Source organism: Protopterus annectens, chromosome 2.part1 (genome assembly GCF_019279795.1).
Source record: "Protopterus annectens isolate FY-2018-M chromosome 2.part1, PAN1.0, whole genome shotgun sequence".
NCBI classification, from domain to species: Eukaryota; Metazoa; Chordata; order Ceratodontiformes; family Protopteridae; genus Protopterus; species Protopterus annectens.
Window position 1 is genome coordinate 1,799,673,309 of NC_056729.1, and position 26,068 is coordinate 1,799,699,376.

At 42.2% G+C, this 26,068-nt stretch overlaps 1 protein-coding gene across 7 annotated transcripts in view; it reads left to right on the top strand.

The window, feature by feature from the left end:
- USP48 (ubiquitin specific peptidase 48) overlaps positions 1–26,068 on the top strand; it is a 3,461,715-nt gene that overhangs the window by 1,562,636 nt on the left and 1,873,011 nt on the right. For all 7 annotated transcript variants that reach the window (XM_044063244.1, XM_044063240.1, XM_044063245.1 and 4 more), the window contains one exon: positions 10,413–10,613. In XM_044063244.1, coding sequence (XP_043919179.1) covers positions 10,413–10,613 — 201 coding nt within the window. The remainder of the gene's footprint in view (positions 1–10,412; positions 10,614–26,068) is intronic.

The window sequence follows — 26,068 nt, forward strand, 5'->3', positions numbered from 1 at the left end:
GTATTCTACCCCACTAGCGTGAGGGAAGTACAATCAGCGCAGTTCCAAAAGCGATATTCGCCTTACTGCAAGTCCAGAATATAAATTACACCAATTAGATGTACACAGTCAATTGCACTTCTCCTTGGAGAGGACCAAAGAATTCAGGAAATCTGACCAACTGTTCATCTCCTTTTCAGATAAAAAGAAGGGAGCCCCAGTTTCAAAAGTCACTCTCTCAAAGTGGCTTACTGATGCCTTTACCAGTTCATATTCTTCCCAAAAGAGACAACTGCCTGGAAAAATAAAAGGTCATTCAACAAGGGCCATGGCAACCTCATTTGCTTTTCAGGCTAGACTACCTATGTATGCAGTTTGTGCTGCAGTGACATGGGTAAAACCTCATACCTTTATCACTGATTGCAAAGTGGATTTGTCCTCCCAGAACAGGACTTCATTTAGATCCACGGTTCTGAAGAGCTTTTTCCATTGAGCCACCCAAGAAAGATGGTGCTGGGGACACTGTCCCAACCAGCAAGAATGAAGACGATGTAGGACAACATAACCTAAAGAAGTTATGTACTCACCATAAAGTTCCATTTTTGTTGTCCATCTCGCCTTCATTCTTGCTTACCCACCCTCCTTCCCCCAACCTTCACTCCTGGAGGATCGAGAGGTCTGTACTGGATTTGGAACTTATGTTCTCTGATTTCCTTCTTGGTCCCAAGGGGCACAAGTTAGGTGTGTATTATGTGTAAACTGTTATTCTGTTAAGTATTTGCAAACAAGATCTGTATAATCTCCCTAAGCATGATGGGATAGGGTATTGCCTCTTGCCAGGAGAAGCTTTAGAGCTTTAGTATAGGCAGAGTCAGAACCGATTCTCGATTCTGAACCCAACCAGCAAGAATAAAGCCGAGATGAGCAACAAACGTGGAACATTATGGTAAGTACATAACTTCTTTTTTTTTCTTGTCCCTTGGATGGGAATGTTTCTTTATGCCCTCCCCTTTCCTCTGATTATCAGTCTTACTAAAGATAAAGGACTTTCCAAAGATACCACTGATGACCTCCTTTTGGCTCAGACAGCATTAATTCTGCCAGGGGCATTTATCAAAATGTTTTACACAAAATTAACTTTCTTACACAGGACAAGGGATCTCTCATCCATCTCAGCATTTTCAATGTACACCTGACTGTGCTTATGATAGGCTTTTGAGTCCATTTAAAATTATTTTTTGAGGACATGCAACGGGTGTTAAAGGATACTAGAAAACCTAATACTGGAAGGTCATATTTAGTCAAATGAAAGAGATTTTCTAGTTGGTGCAGGGCAAGAGGTCAGGATTCATTCCAGGTAGGGGCTTCGGTGTTTCTCCAGCACCTGTGTGAATTGTCCTTTCTTACAGTTCTACCAAAGTGCACCTTTTGGATACATCTGTCATTAGATTCTTCCCCTTTTTGTTTTATGTCACACTGTTTTGAAAGGGTTTTACGTACTGGACTTACCTAGAAAGCAAGTGGCTCAATCCTGGGATCTGAATTTTATATTGGAAAAGCTGTTCTTGTCTCATAGGTTCGTACTAGGCTAACTGCCCTTGTGAGCCATTTTAAGCCTAGCAAATTATCCTTTATGAGAGTCCAACCCTGCACCTTGTGTTTGTAAGGCAATCACCTTAACTTTTAGGCCTCCCTCCCCCATTTCAACTCCATTTTTCCATTTCCACCTGCAGCTAGCTGCTTCCTGAAGTTCCTTACTTGGAAGATTATTTTCTTATTGGTTTGACTTTAGCTAGAAGAGGCTCTGAGTTGCTAGCCCTCATGTCTTCTCACCCCTTTTTCATTTTTCACAAACTTAGGGAGAAACTTAGAACCAATCCTTCATTCATTCCTAATGTTAAGTTTACGTTGAATTAATTTATTCATCTCCCTGTGAACTGCCCAGAGCCAAAGAACAGAGGAGAAAGAAGTCTGCATTCCCTGGATGTCTACAGGCAACTCTGGTACTACCTGACAAGTAAAAAAAAAAAAAAAAAAAACCATCAGATTGTCTGTCCAACTCTTCATTTCTTTTGGTAAGAAAAAAAGAGCAACTACTTTGCAATACAATTCTTATCCATATGGCTATCTCAGACTTTTTCAATTTTATTATTCTCATCACACACACACAAAAATCTACTGTTATGGTAAGCTTTACTTACACAGCTAGCTATTCTTTTAAGCGAACACTTTTGCAGGATTCTTATAAATGAATATGATTCCCAGAGTTTCATAATGATATGAGGGTGGCCTGCAGCATACCATTCAGAATGGTTATAGCAAATCCAGCTCTAGCCCTAGAGTCAATGTTGAGTCTGTAATGTTTTGAGAAAGTGTGCACAGATGCCCAAGTGTGGGCTTCCAGAATGGCTTTAGGTACTACCCCCTTAAGGAAGACTGCATTTGTGGCTGTGCCCTTGTTACTGTGTGAGCCTTTACCATGCCTACCAGATATATTCCTTGAGAGGAGTAGCAAACTGGTATACATTGTGCTAGCCATTTTGATATAGCCTGTTTAGTCCCTGGCTTTCCTTCTTTCTTTGCTGCAAAGGAAGCAAATAATGGATTGGATTTTCTGGTGCCTTTAGAACTTTGGAAGGTCTAGAATGAGTCTCCAGGTTCCTTGTAAAGTCTGTAATGGATCTCCAGGTTCCTTCTCTTCCGAAGATCAAGTAGAGAATAGAGCAAAACCTTTTGTTCCTTTCCAGTAGGGGAATTGGCTCTATTAAGGGCCAAATTTAGCCATGGGTCGACTGAAGTATATGACTGCAAAGGTGCCCAGGAACAAAGGAGAGAAGTAACAGACCCTGCCCTCCCCCGGACAGCTGTGCAGACCTGAACAGTCAATGTCCTAGACAAGGAGAAAGATGGAGAGGGTTTTTAGGTAGGAGCAGCCTGCCTCAAGCTCAGGGTACCTGTAATCCAAAAGGAGAGATAAACAAGATGGGATATTGTTGGGAAAGAGATAGTACTGCACTAGTGTTCTACTCAGACCCTTGACATTATTCCCTGTGCAGGCATTATTGACAGACTTGTAGGTATAAATATAAATTATGTTATGCTCTGGATAAGTAACCAATTGTCTGACAGAATCCACGCAGTTAAGAGTTGCAGATGCCACTTCTGAAAGCCGAAGCATGGGGCTCAATTTTGGGCCCTCTTCTAGATGGTATCTATTTCTTAGACCTTCAGTCTAACAGTTCTGGTCTTTGGTTATTTAAATGTGCAGATAACTAAATTGTGTGTTTAGTCTTCCAGTGACTCACAATCATTAGTAACTGGTGCAAGGACATAGGTCTCAAATTAGTTGCGAAAAAACAGCATGGTTCTTTTTGGAGAAACAAAACATTTTCACATATGTAGGTGACACATCCCTCTAGTCAGACATTATGATAAGGGATCTAGGCACTCTTGTTGACAATTCTTTATTTAACCATCGTGTCTCTGCAGTAGTTTTGAAACCCTTTCTGTCTAACTTGTCTAATTTTCAGAGACATCTCCACTAGATCCAGAGTTTTAATTCCCCTTTGTTATATCTCATCAGCTCCATTATTGAATGTAGTGCATCTTTGGGCAAGTGTTTGTCTAGGCATATCACTCAACTTTAGAGACCTCAGAGATGCCTAACTAAAAAGATCAATGACCTCAGAGTTTAGTTGTCAGGACAAACTGGCAGCCTTTCCTTTGTACTTTATAGACTTCTTTGTGGAGGTCTGTGTCTAGCCTTTTGAACCATGAAAAATCCAGCCCTCTTTGATCCTCCTATTCCTTCACAGAGCAAATGGTACCTCCAATACCTGGTTAAAGGAGCAAAACTTTTATCAGCAGATAACTAAAACACTTTGGCGTGGTAGATTAATATCCGAATGTGTCCCTCATTTCTGTAGCAAACCACTTCTGTATGTCAGACCGAGTAGTGCCCTTGGCATCTTCATGGTAAACCTTGGTAATCAGAAGGGCAGTCCCAAGTTCTCCTTTGTTCTGCCTTGCCTTGTACCACTTGATCCTGGAGGGAAGTTTTCAGCAGGAAGATTTTGGCTAGTCTTGTAATGGTCTGAGATTGACTGCGTAGTACATGCCTATGAACCTGTATCCATCAAAGAGATGGCTGGATTGTAAGAGTGATGTGCGACACTCCGGTGTGACTTGTTGAAGCAGGTAGAGTGTGCATTGATTCGAGAGTGTTGATGACAATTAATACAACATCCTGACTTGATGTAGAAAAAAAAGGGAAAGGGTGGTGGATGGGGATGATGATTATACAAATGTGTGTTTTTTGTGTAATACATATGTGTATGTCAGTGGTTCAGCAGGTTTCTCACTTGCCTTTGATGCTATTCCCACACTAGCTGCTTGTCTTCATTTTTCAGTATTGACACTGCAGTGCATCCTAAGTAGGAGTGGGGGAGATGCTGCATTCCTGTTCATGTCTTCCTTCAAGCAAGAAACTGAGTCCTACCTGCTACAGTTGATGGTAACTGAGGTGATTGTCAAAAAATCCTGTGGCACTTGCCAGAAAAGTTGGGAATTTCCCCAACTCCCTGGCCAAATTTCCTCTAGCTAGTATAAATACCAACATGCCTCTCCCTTGGAATTAAACTACTGTGACTGACCTGCTCAACAAATATCAGTAAATGTATGTAGATGTATGTAGTACATGTCTAGAGATAAAAATCCACAGAAAACAAGCAAACAGGAAAACAGTTGAATATGTGTTTATTTTTGGGATACTGCTATATTATATAGACTCCCCAGAATGTATTGAATGAACCACACTCTTGTGAAAAATCCTTCACTCTTTTTGACTCGCTGCTGGATAGATACAGTGAACTGAATATTGATGTTGCTCAAAGTGAGAAATGCATCTATATGTGGGGCAAGTGTAATCAGATGCTAGAATTGTGTGTTTGGATGACCTATTGCCAAACGTGCCAGTTTTGTGAGAGACATAGCAAGTCTGTCAGGAGTATTTTGGGGTTTTCTGTGAATAATTGCAACTCATTTGATTCCAGTATATGAAAAGTCTTGATAAGTCGCTACCCAAAATGAGACTTCCAAGGTCGTAAAACCCTGCAAACAATTTCTTTGCTTGGGACATAGACCTTCCACCTTGTGGGGATCAAAAACCCTACCCCCGAACTATGTATGTACATGTATGTCTGTATGTAACGCAGATACACACACATGCAACTATCTATATCTGTGTGTGTGTGTGTGTGTGTGTGTGTGTGTGTGTGTGTGTGTGTGTGTGTGTGTGTGTATATATATATATATATATATATATATATATATATATATATATATATATATATAGGTTCATAGGTAGGTACTAGGCTATCGGCCCAAGGGCCTACGTAAGCCTAGCCAGCAAGGTTCCCTGGCTTACGCCACCCAAGAAAGTTATTTTCCTGTGCCACTGTCGAGCAGACACACAGAAGTGATCCCTGGGGTGTATTTCATATTTTCCATCCACTCATCAAGATTTTTCTTGAAGAGTGCTAATGAACAACTTTGCTTGACATAGATGGGTAGCCTGTTCCAGAGTATGGGAAGTATTTGGGACAGGAATCTATCCCTCCAGCATGTCCTTTTTGTTGTGCTGACAAGGTTTAGGTCCCTAGAGCGTTTAGCTCAGAGGGATTGGGATTTCTTTAGGTGTAGCATGTCCAACAGCTCTGGGTTTGACGTAGCTTTATATGTTAGGCAGAGATCACCTTGGAGTAGGCGATATGGTACGGAGTAAAGCTGGAGATTTTTGAGGCGGTCAGTGTAGGGCATTTGTTTGAGGCCAGTAATCCTCTTTGTGAGGTACTTCTGTGGCCTTTCTAGCTGCTGCAGATGTCTTGTGAGGTACATTCCAAAAGGGGCATTGTACTCTATAATGGGTCTAATGAGTGTCGAGTAGAACCCTTTTATGATGAGGTGTGCCATGTAGAAGGACTTCCTGACTACTGTGGCAATGTGACTATCAAAGGAGAGACTACTGGCCACCTGGGTCCCAAGGTCTCTTATCACGCATTCGGTGTTTAGATTGCTGCCTATGTGGTAGTTCATGGGTACACAGTTTGAGATATATATATATATATATATATATATATATATATATATATATATATCTATATAAAATGTTCTTAGGTTAATACTAGGCTAACTGCCCCTGTGGACCATTTTTAAGCCTAGCCAATTACCCCATGTGAGAATCAAACTTTGCACCTTGTGTTTTTAAGGTAAACACCTTAACCATTATGCCAACCTTCCACCCTATATACATGTGTGTGTGTGTATATATATATATATATATATATATATATATATATATATATATATATATATATATATATGTAATATAAACTTTTCTCTCTGAGAAGAGGGAGAAAGTGAGGAAAACTAAACACTTGCCTTCTCACTCTTTTGTGCTTGATGTTATGTAGCGATATGTTCAGTTCGACATTCTGAGTGTTGATCAAGTTTGTGGCAACAAGCAGTAGGTTTCCCTTATTTTGGGCTAAACTGGTGAACATATTGGCATCATGTAGCACCCTGAGTAATGACATAATATGGCAAGCCTTTTCCTGGACTCAGGAGCGTATCTTTTGTTGTGATAAAGGGGACATAATTACTGACTGTTTTTGGAAAACTTTGGTCTGCATTGTTTTCTATTTTAAGTTCACAGTTAAGAGCATAGTACCAAGGTTTGGGGAAAGATAAAGGGATGGATGGACCATTTCACTCAAAGGAATCATTGTTTTACTTGGGCTTTGCCAATTAGAAAGGGATGTGAACTAATGGATAACATGTTATTTCTTGAGGAGCAGGCTTAACATTAAATCTTAAGGGACTGAGTGTTTGCAGGCAGTGACTGGACTGTGATATGCTGTAGCCATATTCGTGAGGCTGTCAGTGTGCTTATAGGTTCATAGGTTCATAGGTTCATACTAGGCTATCTGCCCAAGGGCATTTATAAGCCTAGCCCATAGTTATGTGGCTTCCTTTAGTTTGAATAAAAACTATGCCTATCATTTTGCTGTGCCTCTGTCAAGCAGTGACGCTGAAGTAATCCCTGGGGTATATCTGCAATCTCCCATCCATTGGTCAAGATTCCTCTTGAACAAGACCAGAGAGGTGCTCTGCCTCACATGTACCGGGATTTTGTTCCACAGCATAGGGAGTCTCTGGGTGATGAATCTGTCCCTCCAGCACGTTCTATTTATAACCGTGCCAAGGTTTAAGTCTCCCGCCCTTGTGGTTCTGAGGCATCTAGATTTTTGAGGTGAAGCATATTCATCAAATCTGGGTTTGACATGGCCTTATATGTCAGGCACAGGTCACCTCTGAGCAAGCGGTATGAGACTGAATAGAGCTGGAGTTCTTTCAGTCGGGCAGCATAAGACATATTTTTGAGACCCTTTATCCTTTTGGTGAGGAACTTTTGGGGCCTTTCAAGCTGCAGCAGGTGTCTGGTCAGATACATTCGAACGGGCATTGTACTCAATCATAGGTCTAATAAGTGATGAGTACAGGGTGACGATGACCTCCCTTGATCTAGATGTGAATCCCTTCATGATCAGGTGGGTGATATAGAAGGTTTTCCTAACTACTTTAGCAACATGAGTGTCAAACGGAAGGCTACTGTCAACCTGGGTCCCCAGATCTCTGATGACTTTTTCTGTGCTCAGTGGATTGCCACCTATATGGTAGCTAGGGGTAGCCTTGTTTTTCCCAAAGGGTATGACTATGCATTTTTGGCGTTTAACTACAGGCCAAGGCTCTGGCACCAGTTATCCATTTCTGTGAGGCCCTTCTGGAGGATATCTGTGTCAGATGTGTTTTCGACTATGGCCCAGTTTGCAGTCATCTGCAAGCTTTGTCAGCCATAACCCTCCTGTGTTTGCTTGTACTTCAGAAAAGTAGATGCCGAACAAGAGTGGACCCAGGACTGAGCCCTGTGGGACACCACTTGTGACAGGCTTTGAGTCTGACATGGCTCCAGCAACTCTGACCCTGTGGGTTCTGTCACTTAGCCAGTTTGCAACCCATCTTGTGATGTATGGGTTTACATTCAAGCTGATGAGTTTTTCGATGATACCTGAGTGGGGTATTGTGTCAAGGCCTTTGCCAGGTCGAGGTAGGCTGTATGGACTGCCTTTCCTCATCAATGGCCTTGGTGACTGTCTCAAAAAGTCAACCAAGTTTAAGAGGCAGGATCTGCCTTTGACAAAGCCAAACTGAGTTGGATCCAAAGTCTGCAAGTTCCCTATGTCTTTATTTATGAGTTCCATTATGATCCTCTCCATGGCTTTGCAGATAAGGCTTGTCAAGCTAATGGGGCGGTAATTTCCAGGGTCTGTGGAGGCACCGCCCTTATGAAGTGGGACCACAGTCCGCCACTCCTTGGGTAATGATCCTGAGGTGAGGCTAAGATTAAACAGCTGTCCTAACTGTGGGTTTAATTCCTCATTGAGTTCATGAAGCACACAGCCGGGGACACCATCCGTCCCATGGATGCTGTGTTTTGCCTTAGTGAGGGCAGTTCTCACCTGGGCGTTGGAGATGTTTGGGGGCTACAATCCTCTGGAATAGATATCTCTCCTTTTGGGGAGAAGTTTGCACTGAACCTGTCAGCCAGTATGTTGGCAATGTGTGTAGGTTCAGTAATTTTCACATCATTTTGAACTAATTCTGAGCATATCTGGGAGTTTCCTCCTAGGTTTCTAACATAGCTAAAGAAGGCCTTATGATTCTCTTTAGAGTCCTTGGCGATTTTTCTCTCAAAATTTGCCTTGGATGATTTTATGAGAGCTCTTAGTTTTACTTATAATGATCAAAGGTGTCTTACCTTTCAAGGATTTTGCTCTATCTTGTAGTAGCTTCCTCCTTTTGTTGTAGAGCTTGTTTATGGCTGGGGTCCACCAGACTGGACGCTTGCCTTTGGTACAGAGAGTCTTAGTTTTGTTTGGGATTGCCTGATCCATGCAGTCCTGTAGGTGCTGGTAGAAGGCATTTGTAAGTGATTCAGCGGTTTGAGTAATGTTTACCACTGGCTCAGGGGCCTTAAAGGAGACCACACTAGTTTTAGAAGTGTGAAATCGGCTTTTGAGAAGTTTTTCACTGTGGTCTTTTTGTTTCAGGTGGGGCGGGATGAGGACCTCCAGCGAGATTAGTTTATGATCTGATCTCACCAGTGAGGGGTATACTTCCGGTGTTGAACATTTTGATCCCATGTTCGTGATGATGAGATCAAGTATGTTTTCTCCTCTTGTGGGGATGGTGACTAGTTGTTCCATGGCATTTGAGTTTATGAACTCCAGGAATCTTTGGGTTAGAGTGTTCGGGCTTGAGTAGTGTTCCCAGTCTATATTAGGGTAGTTAAAGTCACCTAGTATGATGGTGTTTGGAGATACATTTATCCCCTCCAATGTTTTATACTTCCATGTTAACTTAAATTGGCTCACATAGTGCATGCACAGTATGGATTTTTGCGTCAAGTGCCTAGTAAATTTGTATTTTATGTATGAAGTGAACAGTTACAGATTTGATGAACATTTCACTATCAGCAGTATTAATCCAGATATCTGAATGTTTTTTCACATATGATGTCAACTTGGTTTACTACCGTTTTAGCAGTTGCTTCAATGTCAAATTCCTAAGTAAATCAACCAGAAAGTCATAAGATGAGAATGCTGACTACTTATTCGAACACCTGGCCTTTACCCCCTTTGTGGACCCACGTTACTACTTATTCCTCAGGCTTATAAATATGCCCTAGGACAGATAGCCTAGTACCTACCTATGAACCAATAAATTTACTCCTGGGATCAGTTATATGGCCCTGCTGGACAGAGGTTCAGGAATCTAGTCTAAAAGGGAGGCGAAAGCCAACACATTCTGACTAGGCTTATAAATGCCCTAAGGCAGATAGCCAAGTACCTACCTATGAACCATGCAGGTCAGGAAATTCGATGTTCGAAACTGACAGAACAAATCGTCCTCGGCATTCTCACTTGCGACCTTCTGGTCAATTATTTAACGATTTGACATTGTAGTAGCGGTCACTAAAAACTACAGTAAATCGACAGCTTCCCTCTGTAGTACATCTGTATATATATTCCCAGACTAAATACACAGTGTATTGATGCATTCTCCATATGTTTTGTATTGAACATGTGTTTGTCCCATCACATCTTGGAAGGTTTAAGAATTCCTGGGACTTTTATTTTTCTCTTAATTTAAATACCCATCAAATAGATTCACCTATTTCACCTTTAATGATAAAGATTATTATTTTGTAGCATGTAATGACTTAAAATAACACTGTGGTGAAGAGAGTACAGTAAATAACTTAATTTGCTTATTAAAACTTTTATTTATTTATTTGTTTAATTATTTTTTTGCAGACAAGCCCTATGAATTTCTTCCACTTGTGTGGCTGCAAAAATGGTTAGATGAGTCTACACCTACAAAACCAATTGACAACTGCAAGTATCTCTGTCAACATAATAAGCTTCAACCTGACAGAATATCTGATATGAAAAGAATATCAAAGGCTTCTGCAGATATTCTTTATAGCAGATACAGTGGAGGACCAAGGCTGGATGGTAAGATAGCATACATGATAGTAAAAATATTGACCTCTGATCGCTGCTTTTTATTTTAATAGTGAAATTGCAAGCGCATACATTACTTTCTCTTTCACTGATGTACTGCAATTTAGATGCATTTGTATTTCATTGCATACGTCTCAACTACTCCTGATTTTCAGGGATTTCCCCCGAGTTTAACTCCAGTTTTAGCTCTGTCCCTTTTAATCCGTTGTAAAAATGGTAACTTTTGGAAAAAGATGATGAATTGTACTTGGCTAAATAATGACACGTATTAAAGATGTACACTTTTTTACTTCAGAAAGTTATTACAGTCTCTTACTCTGTTAATACCTCACATTAATAGTACTAACATTTTAAAAAAGTGTCCCTGATTATTTCTGGATTTGTACTTCATTCTGGTGAGGTTTGTCCCTGATTCAGTTGCAAGTTGTGCTTCATTGTTGTAAGATGTTGTCCACTGTAATTTCTGCCATCTCATGGCACCTTTGCAACCTGTTTGAAAGCAATGGCTATCTCACAGAAGATTCTCTTTTGCGGTCTGCTGGAGGTGGCCTTTGACATTGCCATCTTGTGATGGTAAATATTGTATTACACTAGCCAATGAGTAAGATGGTCTTGTAGGGTAATCAGTCGATTATGGTATCTAATTTATAAAAAGTTGTTACTCTTCTCCCATACCATCTATTATAACCCAAATTGAGGTCAACAAGACTTAACATATAAAGTAACTGAGAGTATTCAAAAACTGAGCAAATACAGAAACAGAGAAAGGAGATTTTATCAATAGAGCTGACTGTGACTAGTGGTATAGAAAATTGGCAAGAGGGGGCTAAAATTAGCAAAGGAACCAAGGGACTTGGGCAAATAGCTAGAACTCCTGCCTATAAATGGGATGTCGCACAAAAAGGCACAGTCAGTGTCAGCCATAAAAGGGACGTTTGCATGTGCAATCTTCAGAACGTTTTCGTTGCTATTCGGAAAGGTTGACTCGTACATTCAATCTGCCATTGGAAACAGTTAGTGTCGTCTTCTAGCTTCAGTTAAGTACCCCATAGGGATTTAATATATTGCTATTGCTTTTTGATTTTGTTAATGTCATCCAGAAAGGCAAAGTGTAGGGATGGAATGCAAATTCCACATAAAGATAGTCACGAGCTTTGCTTGTTATGCTTAGAGCCTAATCATGGTCACTGGGCCTGCTCTATTTGTCAGGCCTTTGTTCCTAAAACATTGCACAGTCATCTGTCTGCCTTGAATCTCTATTTAGAAAATCAAAAACTCAAACATCTGGCTAGAGACACTATAAAAGGTTCCGTGAGAGCTTCTGAGCCGTCTGTTAAGAGGAAGACTAGCAAGGCTAGGCCTGAAAACTTTTCAGCTGCGCCTACTCCTTCTGACGTACCCCTTGAGGTTGATGAAAACCCAGCGATGCGACTGGAGGTAGGGTCTGCTCCTTCGGCAGGTACCGGAAGGGAAGCCATCAGGAGTTCGGATCCTAGCATGTCCGAGGCTATGTAGATGTCCAGTTTGGACGGCTTGCGGGAACCGCGGCTCATTATTGCAGAAGACTCTGGGACTATTCCAGCTCCTTTGTCTAGAGAGGTGTCGGAGGTAAGGCATACATCCGCTATTTCTCCCCAAAGGGTAAAACATGTTAAAAACCAAAAAACTAAGCATGTTCCCACTTCTCCTATCCCTACGTTGGATTGGGAAGTTTTTTTGCAGGGTCTCATTAAGGCTCTGAGGCCTCCAGCTCCGGCCTCTTTTAGCCGGCCCAGCCTTCTCCTCCCCAATACTATCATCAGGATCCCAGGGACTTTCTTCAGGGCAGTTTGTGGAATTCCAAATTCATGACACTGATTCTGAAGAGTCTTTCTCAGATGAAGACTCCTTAGCATATTCTACCCAGATCCCTTCTCCTCTGGAATATGCTTCCACAGAGGAAGAGTCAGATGGGGGTGACGCTCCCATTGAAGAGCTTTCCTTTGGGGAAGCTATTAATAAAATGAGGGAATTCTTTAAGTGGGATTCCTCTCAGATTTCAGAAGAACAAAAGTGATATTATGAGCTGCTCCAACTAGATGCCCCTGTTCCCTCAGCAGTTCCACCAGTCCTGTCAGCCTTCTTAGATGCCTTTAAGGCAGCATCCAAGACCCTTGACTCACAGGCCCCTGCTCCTAAAAGACCTGATCGCTTCTCTAAGGTCCCTGAGGATTGCAAGTTTCTTTTTAAATGCCTCTCAGCTGACCCAGCTGTGGTTTCCATTAATTCTGTTAAGTCTTCAAGGCTGTCTCCCTCAACTAAACTATTTCCTTTTGATAAGGAAAGTAACATTTTGGAAAGACTGGGTAAGAAAGTCTATACCTCTTCCACCTTGGCTGTCAGAGCTTTAAATTGTTGAACACACGTCTAGGTATGCTCTGTCAGGCTACCCAGGCTCTTCCCCATTACCTGAATCAGAGGCTAAATCTTTGGCTCTTTCACTTCTGTTCCATTGTTGCAGTATTCTACTAGTGGGTTTACCTTTCTTCCAATCAGCTTGTCCGGCCAGGTTTCCAACGGTGCATCTGACGCCTGACATGGAGGCAGGTACGTGGGCCATAAAGGTGACGTCTGTACTCACCAGCCCTCAGAGCTTTTCAGCCGCCAGCTGTATGCCAGTTCCTGCTACTCACTGACATCGGATCTGTTTTGCATTAAAGATAAATACCCCGTTGTGGCCTTTTTCTTCATTCCTTTTGTATTTTCTAGTCTGTTCATGTCTGGTAAGCGTAAGTGCAACTGAGGTTGTCAAATTCCACATAAAGACACCCATAACCAGGGTCTCTCTTATCTGGGTAGGGATCACGATTACAAAAACTGCGTCATCTGTAAATCATTCATCCCCAAGACCCTTTGCCGACGCTTACAGGCTCTCCACTTATACCTTGAGAACCAGCGCCTAAGACAGATAGCTCTCTGTATGGATGCTGCCTCCGCCCCAACCAAACCACCAACACCACTACAGATATAGTGGATACCTTTCAGGAGGCCACACAATCTAGAGTGGATGACACGTGGGGAGTATGTACCAGTGCCTGCTACAGAGAGGAACTCTCCAGGGGGAATTAGTACCTTCGATGGGCGCTTCGGACCCGGCCTCCACCACTCAACAATTTCTTCCAGGCCTATCACCAGCCAGACGACTGCTAGGCCTTCTAAGAAAAAGCAAAAGGCCAGATATATTTTTCTGGCATCCGAGGCCTTACCTGACTGGCAGGCCTTCAGCTAGAGTCTCTACAATGCTTTCTTGACCTCAGGCCTTCCTCTGAGTTCACCCCTGTGGCTCCACCTCTTCTCAGCCCTAGGACTTCAATACCTGAAAGGACTGTGAGCCAGCCTGCAGAGGAAGAACTGTGTGATTCCTGTGAGGACTCCCTCTCCTACTCCTCCCAGATTTCATCCCCCCTGGGATATGGATCCCCTGAAGAGGCCTCAGCTGAGCCTGATTCCCCAGTGGAAGACCTTACCTTCAGGGACACTGTTAACCTGATGAGAGAACACTTTTTTAAGTGGGAATGGTCAGATATGTCTGAAGCTCAAAAAATATTTTATGATCTGATTCAGATGGAATCATCTAATCCATTACCTGTCCCACCTGTCCAATCTGCCTTCCTGGATGCATTTGCTGTCGCATCCATTAATCCAGATTCCCAACCACCTGCTCCTCGAAGGGCTGACAGATTATACAGAGTCCCTGATTCAAACAAATTTCTTTTCAAGTGTCCCCCAGCAGACCCTGGCACTATTTCCATTTCTATGGACAGGGAATCCAAACTCCACCCTACTACCACTGTCCTGCCTGCAGATAAGGACAGCAAAGCGATGGAGAAGAGAAGAAAAAAGATTTATACTTCTGCTTTTAGGGCAACAAATTACCAGTCTCACATGGCCAAGTACTCTCAGGCTTTTCTGGACAAAGCCTCCAAAGAGCTTAATGACATTCCTGACTGTGCTGTTAAAACATTCTTGTCTTCCTTACTCAGGCTTATCTCACAAGTGAAAAAACACGAAGGCACAGAAAGTCACGGGTAATCCAACAAGCTTTATTCTGAAGCGCTTTTCGTCCTGCTCACTGGCAGGACTTCATCAGATAGAAAATACAAGGAGTCTGACAACTTACCGTACATGTTTATTATATTGCTTTTATTACAGCATTTTTATCCTAAAATCTGATTGCAATGATCTTTGTTATTGTTGTTAATTTGTTACCTTTTGTGATTTATTATGTTTTATGCAAAGGGGATATATACATTTTATAGTTAACTTAAGTATGGAATAAGAGAACATTACCCCTTTTAGATGGTTAATTGATGACTGATTTAACTGAAACACCCATTCATTATTTAACAACACAGTCTGCTTGTATTTTTTATCTGATGAAGTCCTGCCAGGGAGCAGGACGAAAAGCGCTTCAGAATAAAGCTTGTTGGATTACCCGTGACTTTCTGTGCCTTCGTGTTTTTTCAGTTTTATTTTCAGTCAGTAGTTTACTTGTTGGTTGTCTACTATGGCTTCTGAAAGTCCTCGTGGAATTCCAACGTTGTTATCTTCACCAGTTTCTCAATCGGAGAACATGGACCATCTAACTCAACTCATTGAACAGCTTTCACAACAAGTTGATGAGTTACAAACACGGTTTGATGCTACACCTATTTTTCCAGTTATGCAGCCTATGATTCAGTCTGACCCGAATAGGGCTAACGGTAACAGAACAGAGACTCCACTGCCTGTCAGTTCAACAACAGCACCTGTTGTCATCTTTCGTAGAACTCCAGTTCAAGGTGAGCTGGTAAACAACCCTGCGAGTAAGGGACTGCAGGGTCAACCAGGCACTGTACGTTCACCTAACGCTACGGCTCGTATGGTTAATACGTATGCACCAGAGCAGGTACAACCACCGAACAACCAGGCATCCAATAACGGAGATTTGTATGTACCTTCTTCATTTGACCAATGGCTCTAAGAACAGATGCAACTACTTAATACGCAGTCTATTCAACTACAAGATCATCCTGTTGCAGGAGCAGGTAATATTACTTTATTACTCCAGCAACTGGATAAGATTCTCTTTAAATATAAGAAGTTATTATTAGAAGTGGCATACCTTCATCAATGTATTCATGAAAGCATTGTTCCTAAAGGCCTCAGGACTTGCCAGTACCCTACGGGATTACTGGCGGGTTCAGTTTTCCATCAAGGATTTATTGAACCTTATGGTTAAACATTATTCAGTCACTATTGACCATTTATTAGAGGCAACATTTTTGGATACCTCTATCAAAAAACATTCTGACTTTGAGCGTTATATGTTTGACTACAACAGAATTTTTATGAGTATAGACCAACACTTAATTAAATTAAGAGAAGTGAAGAATAAGAAACTTCACAGAGACCGTATAGCATACAATGAAGGGGTGGCCTATCCCCAACCCCCACCCTCACAAACTATTCAGACTATAAGTAATGGTCTAGCTAGCAAAGCTAAACCTACTTCTATTTCTGTTGTAAATCAACAAAATTTACACAATGCACAGCCAACTTTGAACAGGGTTCCAGAGGTTCAACCTAGTGAGGCACCTGATACATCAACTCACGTCCAAGTAACCCAACCAGGCTATAATGCTCAAAATTTTCAGAACTCAGCCTCACACTACAATCTGAGATCGAAAAGGAAAAAACAACAATACAATTCCAACAACAAGGGGAAGAACTGCAAACGCAGGAGATGAGTTCACCAGGTGTGAATATAACAGAACTTTCGAATTTCAGATTAAAAGAAATTTTAACAAACGTGGATGAGGATTTTAAAATCTAGAACTATTCAGACATTGTAATTGATCCACCCTTGGTTGAATTATTGGCTGAGGGAAACACTTTTGTCCTTTCTAGAAAGGCAGATTTGGCAAAAGTTTTAATTGATTTGAAATTGTATGTTAGAAAGTTAGACCTACTAATATTGTTTGGTGATAATACCACTTTACAGAGGAGTGTTTTACATACATCTAGTACATTTTGTCCCCCCCTCATCCAACCTTACAGCTTTTCGAGCAAATTTGTGAACTAGATTTATATAACACACTAGGGGTAAGGAACAACACAAAGTTTTACCCCTTTTCTAACACCTCCAAAGAACAACGTTTTTACAATTAATCCAGCAGGCCCCAGTCCGTATTATGTCACCTGATAAGGGGGGGCGGACTTGTGGTAATGAACATCGAAGGCTACATTAATAAAATGGAAAAAAATAGTTAGTAGCTCAACATACCAGCCGGTATCACGCAATGAACTTAACCAAGCTTGTTCTAAAATCAAATCACACCTATATGATATGTTCCTGGAAGCTGGGATTTCCTCAGACTTGTTCAAGTATCTCAGTATGCCAGCTCCCAGGACTCCTGTCCTTTTTGATACCCCTAAATTCCACAAAAATATAGGGGACCCACCAATGAGACCTCTAGTGGATGCAAGGTCCAGTTTGACATACCCTTGGGCGAAATGGGTAGATGAAACCCTCAAAAAATGTGTTGCCCACGAACAGTATATTTGTAAAGATTCTTTGACATTTTTGTCTCGGGTCAACAACTTAGATTTTAATGAATCTTTGAATTTTCTAAGAGTAGACATCCAAGACCTTTATTCATCAATCCCACATGTTAAAGGGATTGAACGGATCAGCAGCTTATTGAGGTCTAAAGGAGCTCCACTAGATGAGGTAAACTTGATTGAGGAGATGTTGGATGTTATTTTAAATAACTATATTACATTCAACAGTAAGTATTTTGTTCAAAAAACAGTAATAGCTATGGGCTGTCCATGTGGAGCAAGTTATGTGAATCTTGTCATGGCATCTTGGGAACGAGTTCATTTTTACCAACCAGAACATAAAAGAGCAGATTTATTTCTATACACGTTTCCTTGATAATGTTTTCATCATATTAAATGGTGACAGGGATTCTGCAAAACAATTAGTGGAATACTTCAACAGTACAACTAACTTTTTGTCATTTACTGACGACTTTGACACAGATCAGGTGTCATATTTAGACGTAGCTCTTAGTAAGGACTTGATTAAAAGTTCATATGTAATGAATATTTACAGAAAACACACACATTCAAACTCTTTCCTTCACTTTAGTAGTTGTCATCCTTGGCACCAGAAAAAGTCAGTCATCAAAGGACAGTTTGTGAGGGCTGCCCATATGGTCACACTTGATCTTGACTTTCTGGATGAATGTCACAAATTGAAGGACATGTTCCTTAAGAGAGGTTACCCTAATGCATTGATAGATGCTGTATGTGAGGAAGTTAAAACTAAGAGAAAACAAGGTACATATAGGCCAATTTTAAGCTTAGTACTTGACAAGACTGAAGTAGCCAACCCCAGTTGTTGTCGTAATTTTGAGTACACAACTAGCCTGATCACACTCTTTAGTAGTATTGCTAAGGAGATTACTTCCCAATTTTTATATAAGATTAATTTAATCAGGAGAGACTTTCATATTTCAGACAAGTTTGAGAATGGTCCCCGTATTACATACATGAAAGGAACAAATTTGAAAAACTTGGAAACTAGAAAGCCTGTATTAAACTGGAAATGTGGGATGCATAGGTGTCAGATGTGTAATTATTGTAAACACATGAGCACAGGTAAAGCTGTGATGATCAGGAACATTGTCTACAGGACCAACTTAAAAAATACACCTGTCTGTCTAAATCAGTAATATATGTGGCACAATGTCAAAGTTGTGCCGCCTTTTACATCGGTAAAACTGAACGTAGGTTGAGAGAACTTGTGTATGAGCACCTTTATAAAATAAGAAATACAAACTTGGATAATGCCCTGGTTCGACATATATCCTTGCATCCCCACCAATCTTTTTTGTTTATAGCCATTGATTCAATAACTGACGACACACGTGGTGGCCCCCTTTCATTATTATTAGAACAACTTGAACTATGTTGGCAACTCCGTACGGGGTCATGTTTTAGCCCAGGTTTAAATGAAGTTGTATCACTTGCTTGTATTCTTAAACTAAGGAATTTGAGACGGTAAAAACAGTATTGTACAGCTTTGTAGGTGATGAAGTCATGTTGTTAATAACACGGTTAGTGTTTTGAACTATGGGTCAATGTGTATATGTATATACATACATACATATATATCTGTATATATACGTGTAATAGTTAGTGTTTTGAAGTGGCCTTCAATATTTACATTTTTTTACAATTTTAACAGTAAAAGGAGGAATACTCTCATTATTATTTTCAACATTTTTTGTTGACATTCTTAAACCTACCGGGATAATTAAGAACCAGGGTGTAGGATTAATTTAGTATTACTCATTACGGGATCTTTTTATTTACTTTCCCTGTTATCACTAACCCCACCCACCCACTTTTTGGATTTAGTTAATATAGGAGTGTGACAACTTACCGTACATGTTTATTATATTGCTTTTATTACAGCATTTTTATCCTAAAATCTGATTGCAGCGATCATTGTTGTTGTTAATTTGTTACCTTTTGTGATTTATTATGTTTTATGTAAAGGGATATATACATTTTATAGTTAACTTAAGTATGGAATAAGAGAACATTACCCCTTTTAGATGGTTAATTGATGATTGATTTAACCGAAACGCCCATTCATTATTTAAGAACGCAGTCTGCTTGTATTTTTTATCTGATGAAGTCCTGCCAGTGAGCAGGACGAAAGGTGCTTCAGAATAAAGCTTGTTGGATTACCTGCGACTTTCTGTGCCTTCATGTTTTTTTCAGTTTTATTTTCAGTCAGTAGTTTACTTATCTCACAAGTGAACAACCACTCCCTTAGGTGTGCATATGATGTAGCTGAGGCCTCAGCCAGGTCAACTGCATCAGCTTCCATATTAAGAAGATGTTCTTCATCTCACATTGCTGCAGTCCTTACACTTGGGTAGTCCGCTGTCCTCAGTCGGCCCGAATATCAAAGTATTAGGCTGACGTCGGTCAAGGCGCTTAAGACTGACATCAGGACGTCAGGGTACAAATGCGCATGACCGACGTCATATCCTCAGTCTTTTTTGCCGCATGGTCCGATGCAGAAGCAGCGTTGCAAGTGCCGTTCGGCGTTCTGAAATTTTTCGAATTCGGAGTTTCAGACCGAGTCAAAGTTGGCTAAGTACCCGTTGGGAATATTTTAGTTTTTCTTGCCTCAGTGGTTTACCGGATGTCAGAAAAAGTGAATAACTGTATTTCTTGTGGGAAACAGATACCGCATAGAGATTATCATACTTTGTGTATTCCTTGTTTGGGGCCTGAGCACAACGTTGTTGGGTGTCGCTTTTGTGCTAGGTTCAATAAACGCACTATTAAGCGAAGGTTAGATTGTGCCAGGTTGGTCTTTGGGAAGCGGTGCAATTATACTATGCCGTCGGATGCTCCGACGCCCGCTTCGAAGAAGCGCAAAGACAAAGCAGCTAAACCCAGGCAAGAAGAGTCGTCCGTACCGGACGCCGGTTCTTTAGAGGTGCCAGTGGAACCGGTGGTTCCGCAGGAGGTTTCTCTGGAGTCCCAGGGGGAGACTTTGTTATTGTAGGATGTGGCCTCTCAGGAGGCAGGTCAGGCTGAGGGGGCTTCTCAGGTTACTGTACTCCCCTCCCTTCCTAGGGTGGTTAGGCCCTCTCCTTCTGTTTCCAAGGCTTCTCCCAGAGGCAGGCCAGGTTTAGCTTCTGTTGGTGTCACTCCTAGTTCATCAGGGTCTGTGCCCAAGAAGCACATGCTTAAAATGGCAGAAGATTTAATTACTTTTATTAGAGGTTCTTTGCCCCCTCCTGATAAGAGGCCTAGGGTGGAACCAGAGTTGGGGAGTTTTGAGCAGGCTTCGGATGTTTCAGAGTCTTGGCTGAAGACCTGCAGGAGTATTCTCCTTATTCTGATACTGATGTGGATGATTCTACTCCTTCTGCTTCTCCTCCAGAGGATTTTTCTTTTCAGAGACTCTTCATTCCATGAGGGAACATTTTAAGTGGGAAGGTCAGGACTTCTCTGATTCCAGGAAAAGGCTTAGGGAATTTTTGTTTTTACCCCAGCATAGGCCTTTGGCTATACCTCCTGTTCTGGATGTTGTGGAAGATGTGTTTGCAGAGGCTTCACTTAATCCTGATTCTTTGCCTCCTGCTCCTGTTAAACCGGATAGGTATTACAGGGTGCCTGAAGCTCATAAATTTCTTTATAAGAGTCCTAGGGCGGACCCAGAAACTGTTAGTCAGGGACCTAAAGGTGTCAAGGCCTCTGTTGTAAAAAAATCCGGTTCCTCCAGATAAAGAAGCCAGGGCTTTGGATAGATGGGGAAAGAAAGTCTATACTTCTTCCACCTTAGCTATGAGGGCTTTGAATTGCCAGTTTCACATGTTGAAATATCAAAACTATCTACTTTCTCAATTGAAGTCTAAGGTAGATGCTCTGGCGGAAGGTATTGAGTGTAAAGAATTACAAGATTTGGTGCATGTTTCTGAACAGGTGGGTAAGCATTCTTTACAATGTGGTTTTGATGCTGTACAGGCCTCGTCTAGGGTGGCTGCCACTGGGTCAGTTCTTCGCAGGCACGCCTGGCTGAGGGATCAGAATTTATCTGACCATGTTAAGACAAGGATTTTAGATGCTCCTTTACAGTCTGATGTGTTGTTTGGTGCACCTGTGGAGGCAGTCTTAAAGAAAATGGAAGACAAGGCTAAGTCTATGCAGACTGTTAAAGATTTTTTGCAAGTTCAGCCTCCGAAGTTTAGTAGGAATTGGCCTGCTAAGGGGTGGACGTACCCTTCTTATGATTCACAGTCTAGGGGTAGATCTAGACGTGGTAGGGGCAGAGCTCAGGGCTCTTTCAGGCCTAGAACAGGGAGTTCACCTGCACAGTCTTCGGTGAGGGCAGGGGCCAGTCCTTTCGTAAACAGGCCCAATGACCTACCTTTTCAGCTGCCAGAGCCTTCTCGTCTGGCAGCACCTTTGGGAGGAAGGTTGGCACTCTTCAAGGAAAATTGGAGTTTAATTACCCAAGACAGATGGGTTTTAGATATCATACACCAAGGTTACAAGTTTTATTTCCATACCTTGCCTCCTTTCAAAGGCATGCCAGACGTTCCTCCTCAGCAAAGAATAGAGGCTCACAAACAAATTTCTCTGCTGCTTCAAATAGGGGCCATACAGCCGGTCCCTCTGCCAGAAGTGGGCCTAGGATTTTATTCTCGCCTGTTCCTAGTACCAAAGAAGGGGAACACGTGGAGACCAATTTTGGATTTATCTATCCTCAACACTTATCTGGACATTCCCAAGTTCAAAATGTTGACGCTACAACAGCTTTTACCTCTGCTGGGCAAAGATCACTGGATGGTGACTCTGGATCTCAAGGAGGCTTACCTTCATGTTCCTATCAGGCTAGGTTGCAGGAAGTATCTGTGTTTTCGAGCTGGGACTTCTCATTATCAGTTCTCTGCATTGCCCTTTGGCTTATCTACTGCGCCCAGAGTGTTCACGAAAGTTCTGGCTCCAGTGATAGCTTTCTTCAGGCTAAAAGGAATACAGTTCTATCCTTATTTGGACGATTGCCTGATTCTGGCTCAAGAAAGGGACGAGCTTCTTCATCATTTGCAATATGTGATAGTAGTGCTAAGATGCCTGGGGTATTCTGTGAACGAAATAAAGTCCAGTCTAGTACCCTCTCAGGACATGTGCTTTCTGGGTGTGAGACTGAATACAGCATCCCAGATGGCCTTTTTGACCCCGGACAAACAAAAGAATCTTTCCCTTTACTTCCATCAATTGTCTCATCAGTCCAGGCTGACTGCAAGGACAGTCCTTCAAGCCTTGGGGTTCATGGCATCTTGTATTCTGGTGCTTCCCAATGCCAAACTGCATATGAGGAAGCTACAATGGTATCTCAAAAATGTATGGACATAGCACTGCCAGGATATGGACACTGTCATTCAGATAATACCTTGCATTCAAAAGGAATTTTTGTGGTGGGCTCAGGAATGTCACCTAAACAAGGGACTCTCTGTGACCCGGCCAGAGGCGAGTCAGATTCTAACGACAGATGCCTCAGACAAAGCTTTGGGAGCTCATCTAAATGGAAAGTGGATACAAGACACGTGGCCTGCCAGACTACAACATCTACATATCAACTTGAAGGAGATGTTAGCAGTCCAATTTGCATTAATAGCTTTCAAGGATTTACTTCTTCCAGGGCAGGTGTTGATTCTAACAGACAACACAACTGTCATGTGGTACATCAACAAGCAAGGGGAACGATTCTTATCCTCTATGCAGGCAAGCAATGATTTTGTGGGAGACTGCTCTCAGTTTACAGCTAAATCTTCAGGCAAGGTTTCTGCCGGGAGCACAGAACTCCTTAGCAGATGTGTTGAGCAGACCAATTATGGATCCCCACGAGTGGAAATTGGATCCTCATGTATTTCAGAAATTGACAGTGTCATGGGGAACTCCAGACATAGATCTGTTCGCTTCTCCACTAAACTACCAGCTGCCAAAGTTTTGCACAAAAGGTTTCATCCCACAGCCTGGAAAGTGGATGCTCTTTCTTTCAATTGGAGCAATCTTCATGTGTATGCCTTTCCACCTCTGCCTCTCCTACCAAAGGTACTCCTAAAGGTCAGACAGGACAAGCCAAAGATGATTTTAATAGCTCCAGATTGGCCTCGACAGCACTGGTACCCATTACTGAGAAGTCTGGTAGGAGCCTCCATGGCCTTTGCCTTGATTCCACACCTGCTGTCTCAGGAGAACAGTCATTTACTCAATGTCAAACTTCACTCTCTTCACCTAACAGCCTGGCATATTCTGTTTTGAACCCTGGAGGGTCTCAGCTTCCACAGCAAGTTTTGAATGTTATTTTGGAGGCCAGAAGGCCTAGTACAAGGAAAGTGTACGCAGATAAATGGAAGAGATTTTTATTTTGGAGTACAGCAAAGGGATTTGATGTTTCTGAGCCTAATTTAAGTGTGGCTCTTCAATATCTTACTGAGTTACTGGACAAAGGTTTGTCCTTCTCTTCTATTAAGGTTCATGCTGCAGCGATTTCTGCTCACTATGACTGTGACCCACCATTGTTTTCTCATCCTTTGTTTAAGCAATTCCTTAGAGGGGCAAAGAATATAAGACCCCACGTAGAGCTCCTACTCCTGCTTGGGATCTCAATTTTGTGTTGGAGAAACTTACTCTACAACCTTTTGAGCCTGCAGCTACTGCCGAGTTTAAATATTTATCATGGAAGACTGCTTTTTTGTTGGCCATTACCTCTGCAAGAAGGGTTTCTGAATTACAGGCCCTTATGGCGGTTGAGCCTTTCTTAATTTTCCATAAGGATAGGGTATCTTTGCGTACTAATCCTTCCTTTATGCCTAAAGTGGTTTCTAGTGTGGCTTTAAACCAAACTATTCATTTGCCTACTTTTTATGCAAATCCCCAAAATAAAGGGGAAAAGATTTTGCACTCTTTGGATGTACACAGGCAGTTGCGATATTATTTGAGCAGAACTAAAGGGTTCAGGCAGTCTCAGCAGTTATTTGTTTCATTTGCTTTGGGTTCTCAGGGCAAGCCTGTGTCAAAACAAACTATTTCTAAGTGGATTGGGTTTTGTATTGCTTTCTGTTATTCCCATCATGGTAAGGAGATTCCAGCTGGGATTAGGCCTCATTCCACTAGGGCTACTGCCACTTCTACAGCCTTTTTAAGGGGGGTGGCAACTAAAGATATTTTGGAGGCAGCTACTTGGAGTTCAGTGCATACTTTCTCTAAGCATTATCACCTTCCACTTTACTCTAAATCTAGGGCTGGTTTTGCCACTGCTATTTTACAGGGCATTTTGGCAGCTCCTACTGCTTTATAGTTTTGCCATCCTCCCTTACCTCTGCTTTGGGATTCTACCCAAGTGTAAGGACTGCAGCAATGTGAGATGAAGAGCATAGTACAGTTTTGTACCTACCATAAATGTAGATGTTCGAAGATCCACATTGCTGCAGTCCAATTTACCCTCCCTCCTTCCCCTCTGTAGTTAGAGGCGGTTGTATGGGTTGGGTTGTACATTTTGTGTATATTGTATATATTGTACATATAATTAGTGCAAGGGTGGTTGGTTGCTTTTGCTGTCTTTTGGTTTTGACCTTTCTTTTTAGGGTCTTCTGACATCTGGGGCAAGAAAAGACTGAGGATATGACGTCGGTCATGCGCATTTGTACCCTGACGTCCTGATGTCAGTCTTAAGCGCCTTGACCGACGTCAGCCTAATACTTTGATATTCGGGCCGACCGAGGACAGCGGACTACCCAAGTGTAAGGACTGCAGCAATGTGGATCTTCGAACATCTACATTTATGGTAGGTACAAAACTGTACTATATTCCTGGCTAAGTCTGCAGCCACTCCCTGATGACTTCAGAGCCAAGCTCCTGGATACCCCCTTGGACCATTCTTGGGTGGCTGATGTTTTCAAGTCTCTCCAGCAAAAAGGGAAAGAGCTTTAAGATCTCAAACACCTCCTTGTCTCTCCAATCCTGAAGTTCTAGAGGAACTTTCCAGCTAAGACACACTTTATAAGAAAGGCATCAAGGCCTTTAGCCCCCCTCCCCCCCATCCCCTCAGGTCCAGAAGGCCTCCCAGGAAACAAACTGCCCAGCCAAGGACTCCTCAGGCCTCTGGCCAGAGGCCTACCTTTCCAGACAGGACAGGCAGTGTCTGACTCTCTGCCACCTTTCCTCCCACCTCCTACCAGCACCCCCTTGTCCACCCGTCTTTCTCACCATCTCCCTGCCTGGTCCCTAGCAACAGACAAATGGGTCTTGTCCATCCTGAAGGATGGATACTTTATGACTTGGGTCATTCCTCTCCAAGACTGTCTATCCCACCCCCTCCCACATCCCAACCAGTTCCTCCTACAGCAGGTCTTAACCTGCTACTGCGAGGCACCATAGAATCAGTCCCCCCCCCCCTTGGTCAAGAGAAGGGTTTCTCCTCTACAATCTTTCTGGTGCCCAGAAAGGAAGGACCATGGAGGTCCATCCCAGATCTTTCTCGCCTGAACCTCCTCTTAACTGTTCCCTCCTTCAAGATGCTCACCTTACCCACTCTTTCCCCTCATTCTCCCTCAGGTCTTCATAGTAACCTTGGACATAAAGGAGGCCTATCTTCACAACCCATAAAACCTACCTCCAGGAAGTATCTCAGATTTATAGCTAACTCCTCACACTTTCAGTTCTGTGCATTGCCTTTTGGGCTTTTCACCACCCCAAGGGTATTCACAAAGTGCCTAGCCCCAGTCATTGCCTACTGCAAGACAAGGGGAATAAAAATATTCCCATACCTAGACGACCTGCTCATTCAAGCAGTGGACAGACAGACCTTCCTTGTTCACAACAGT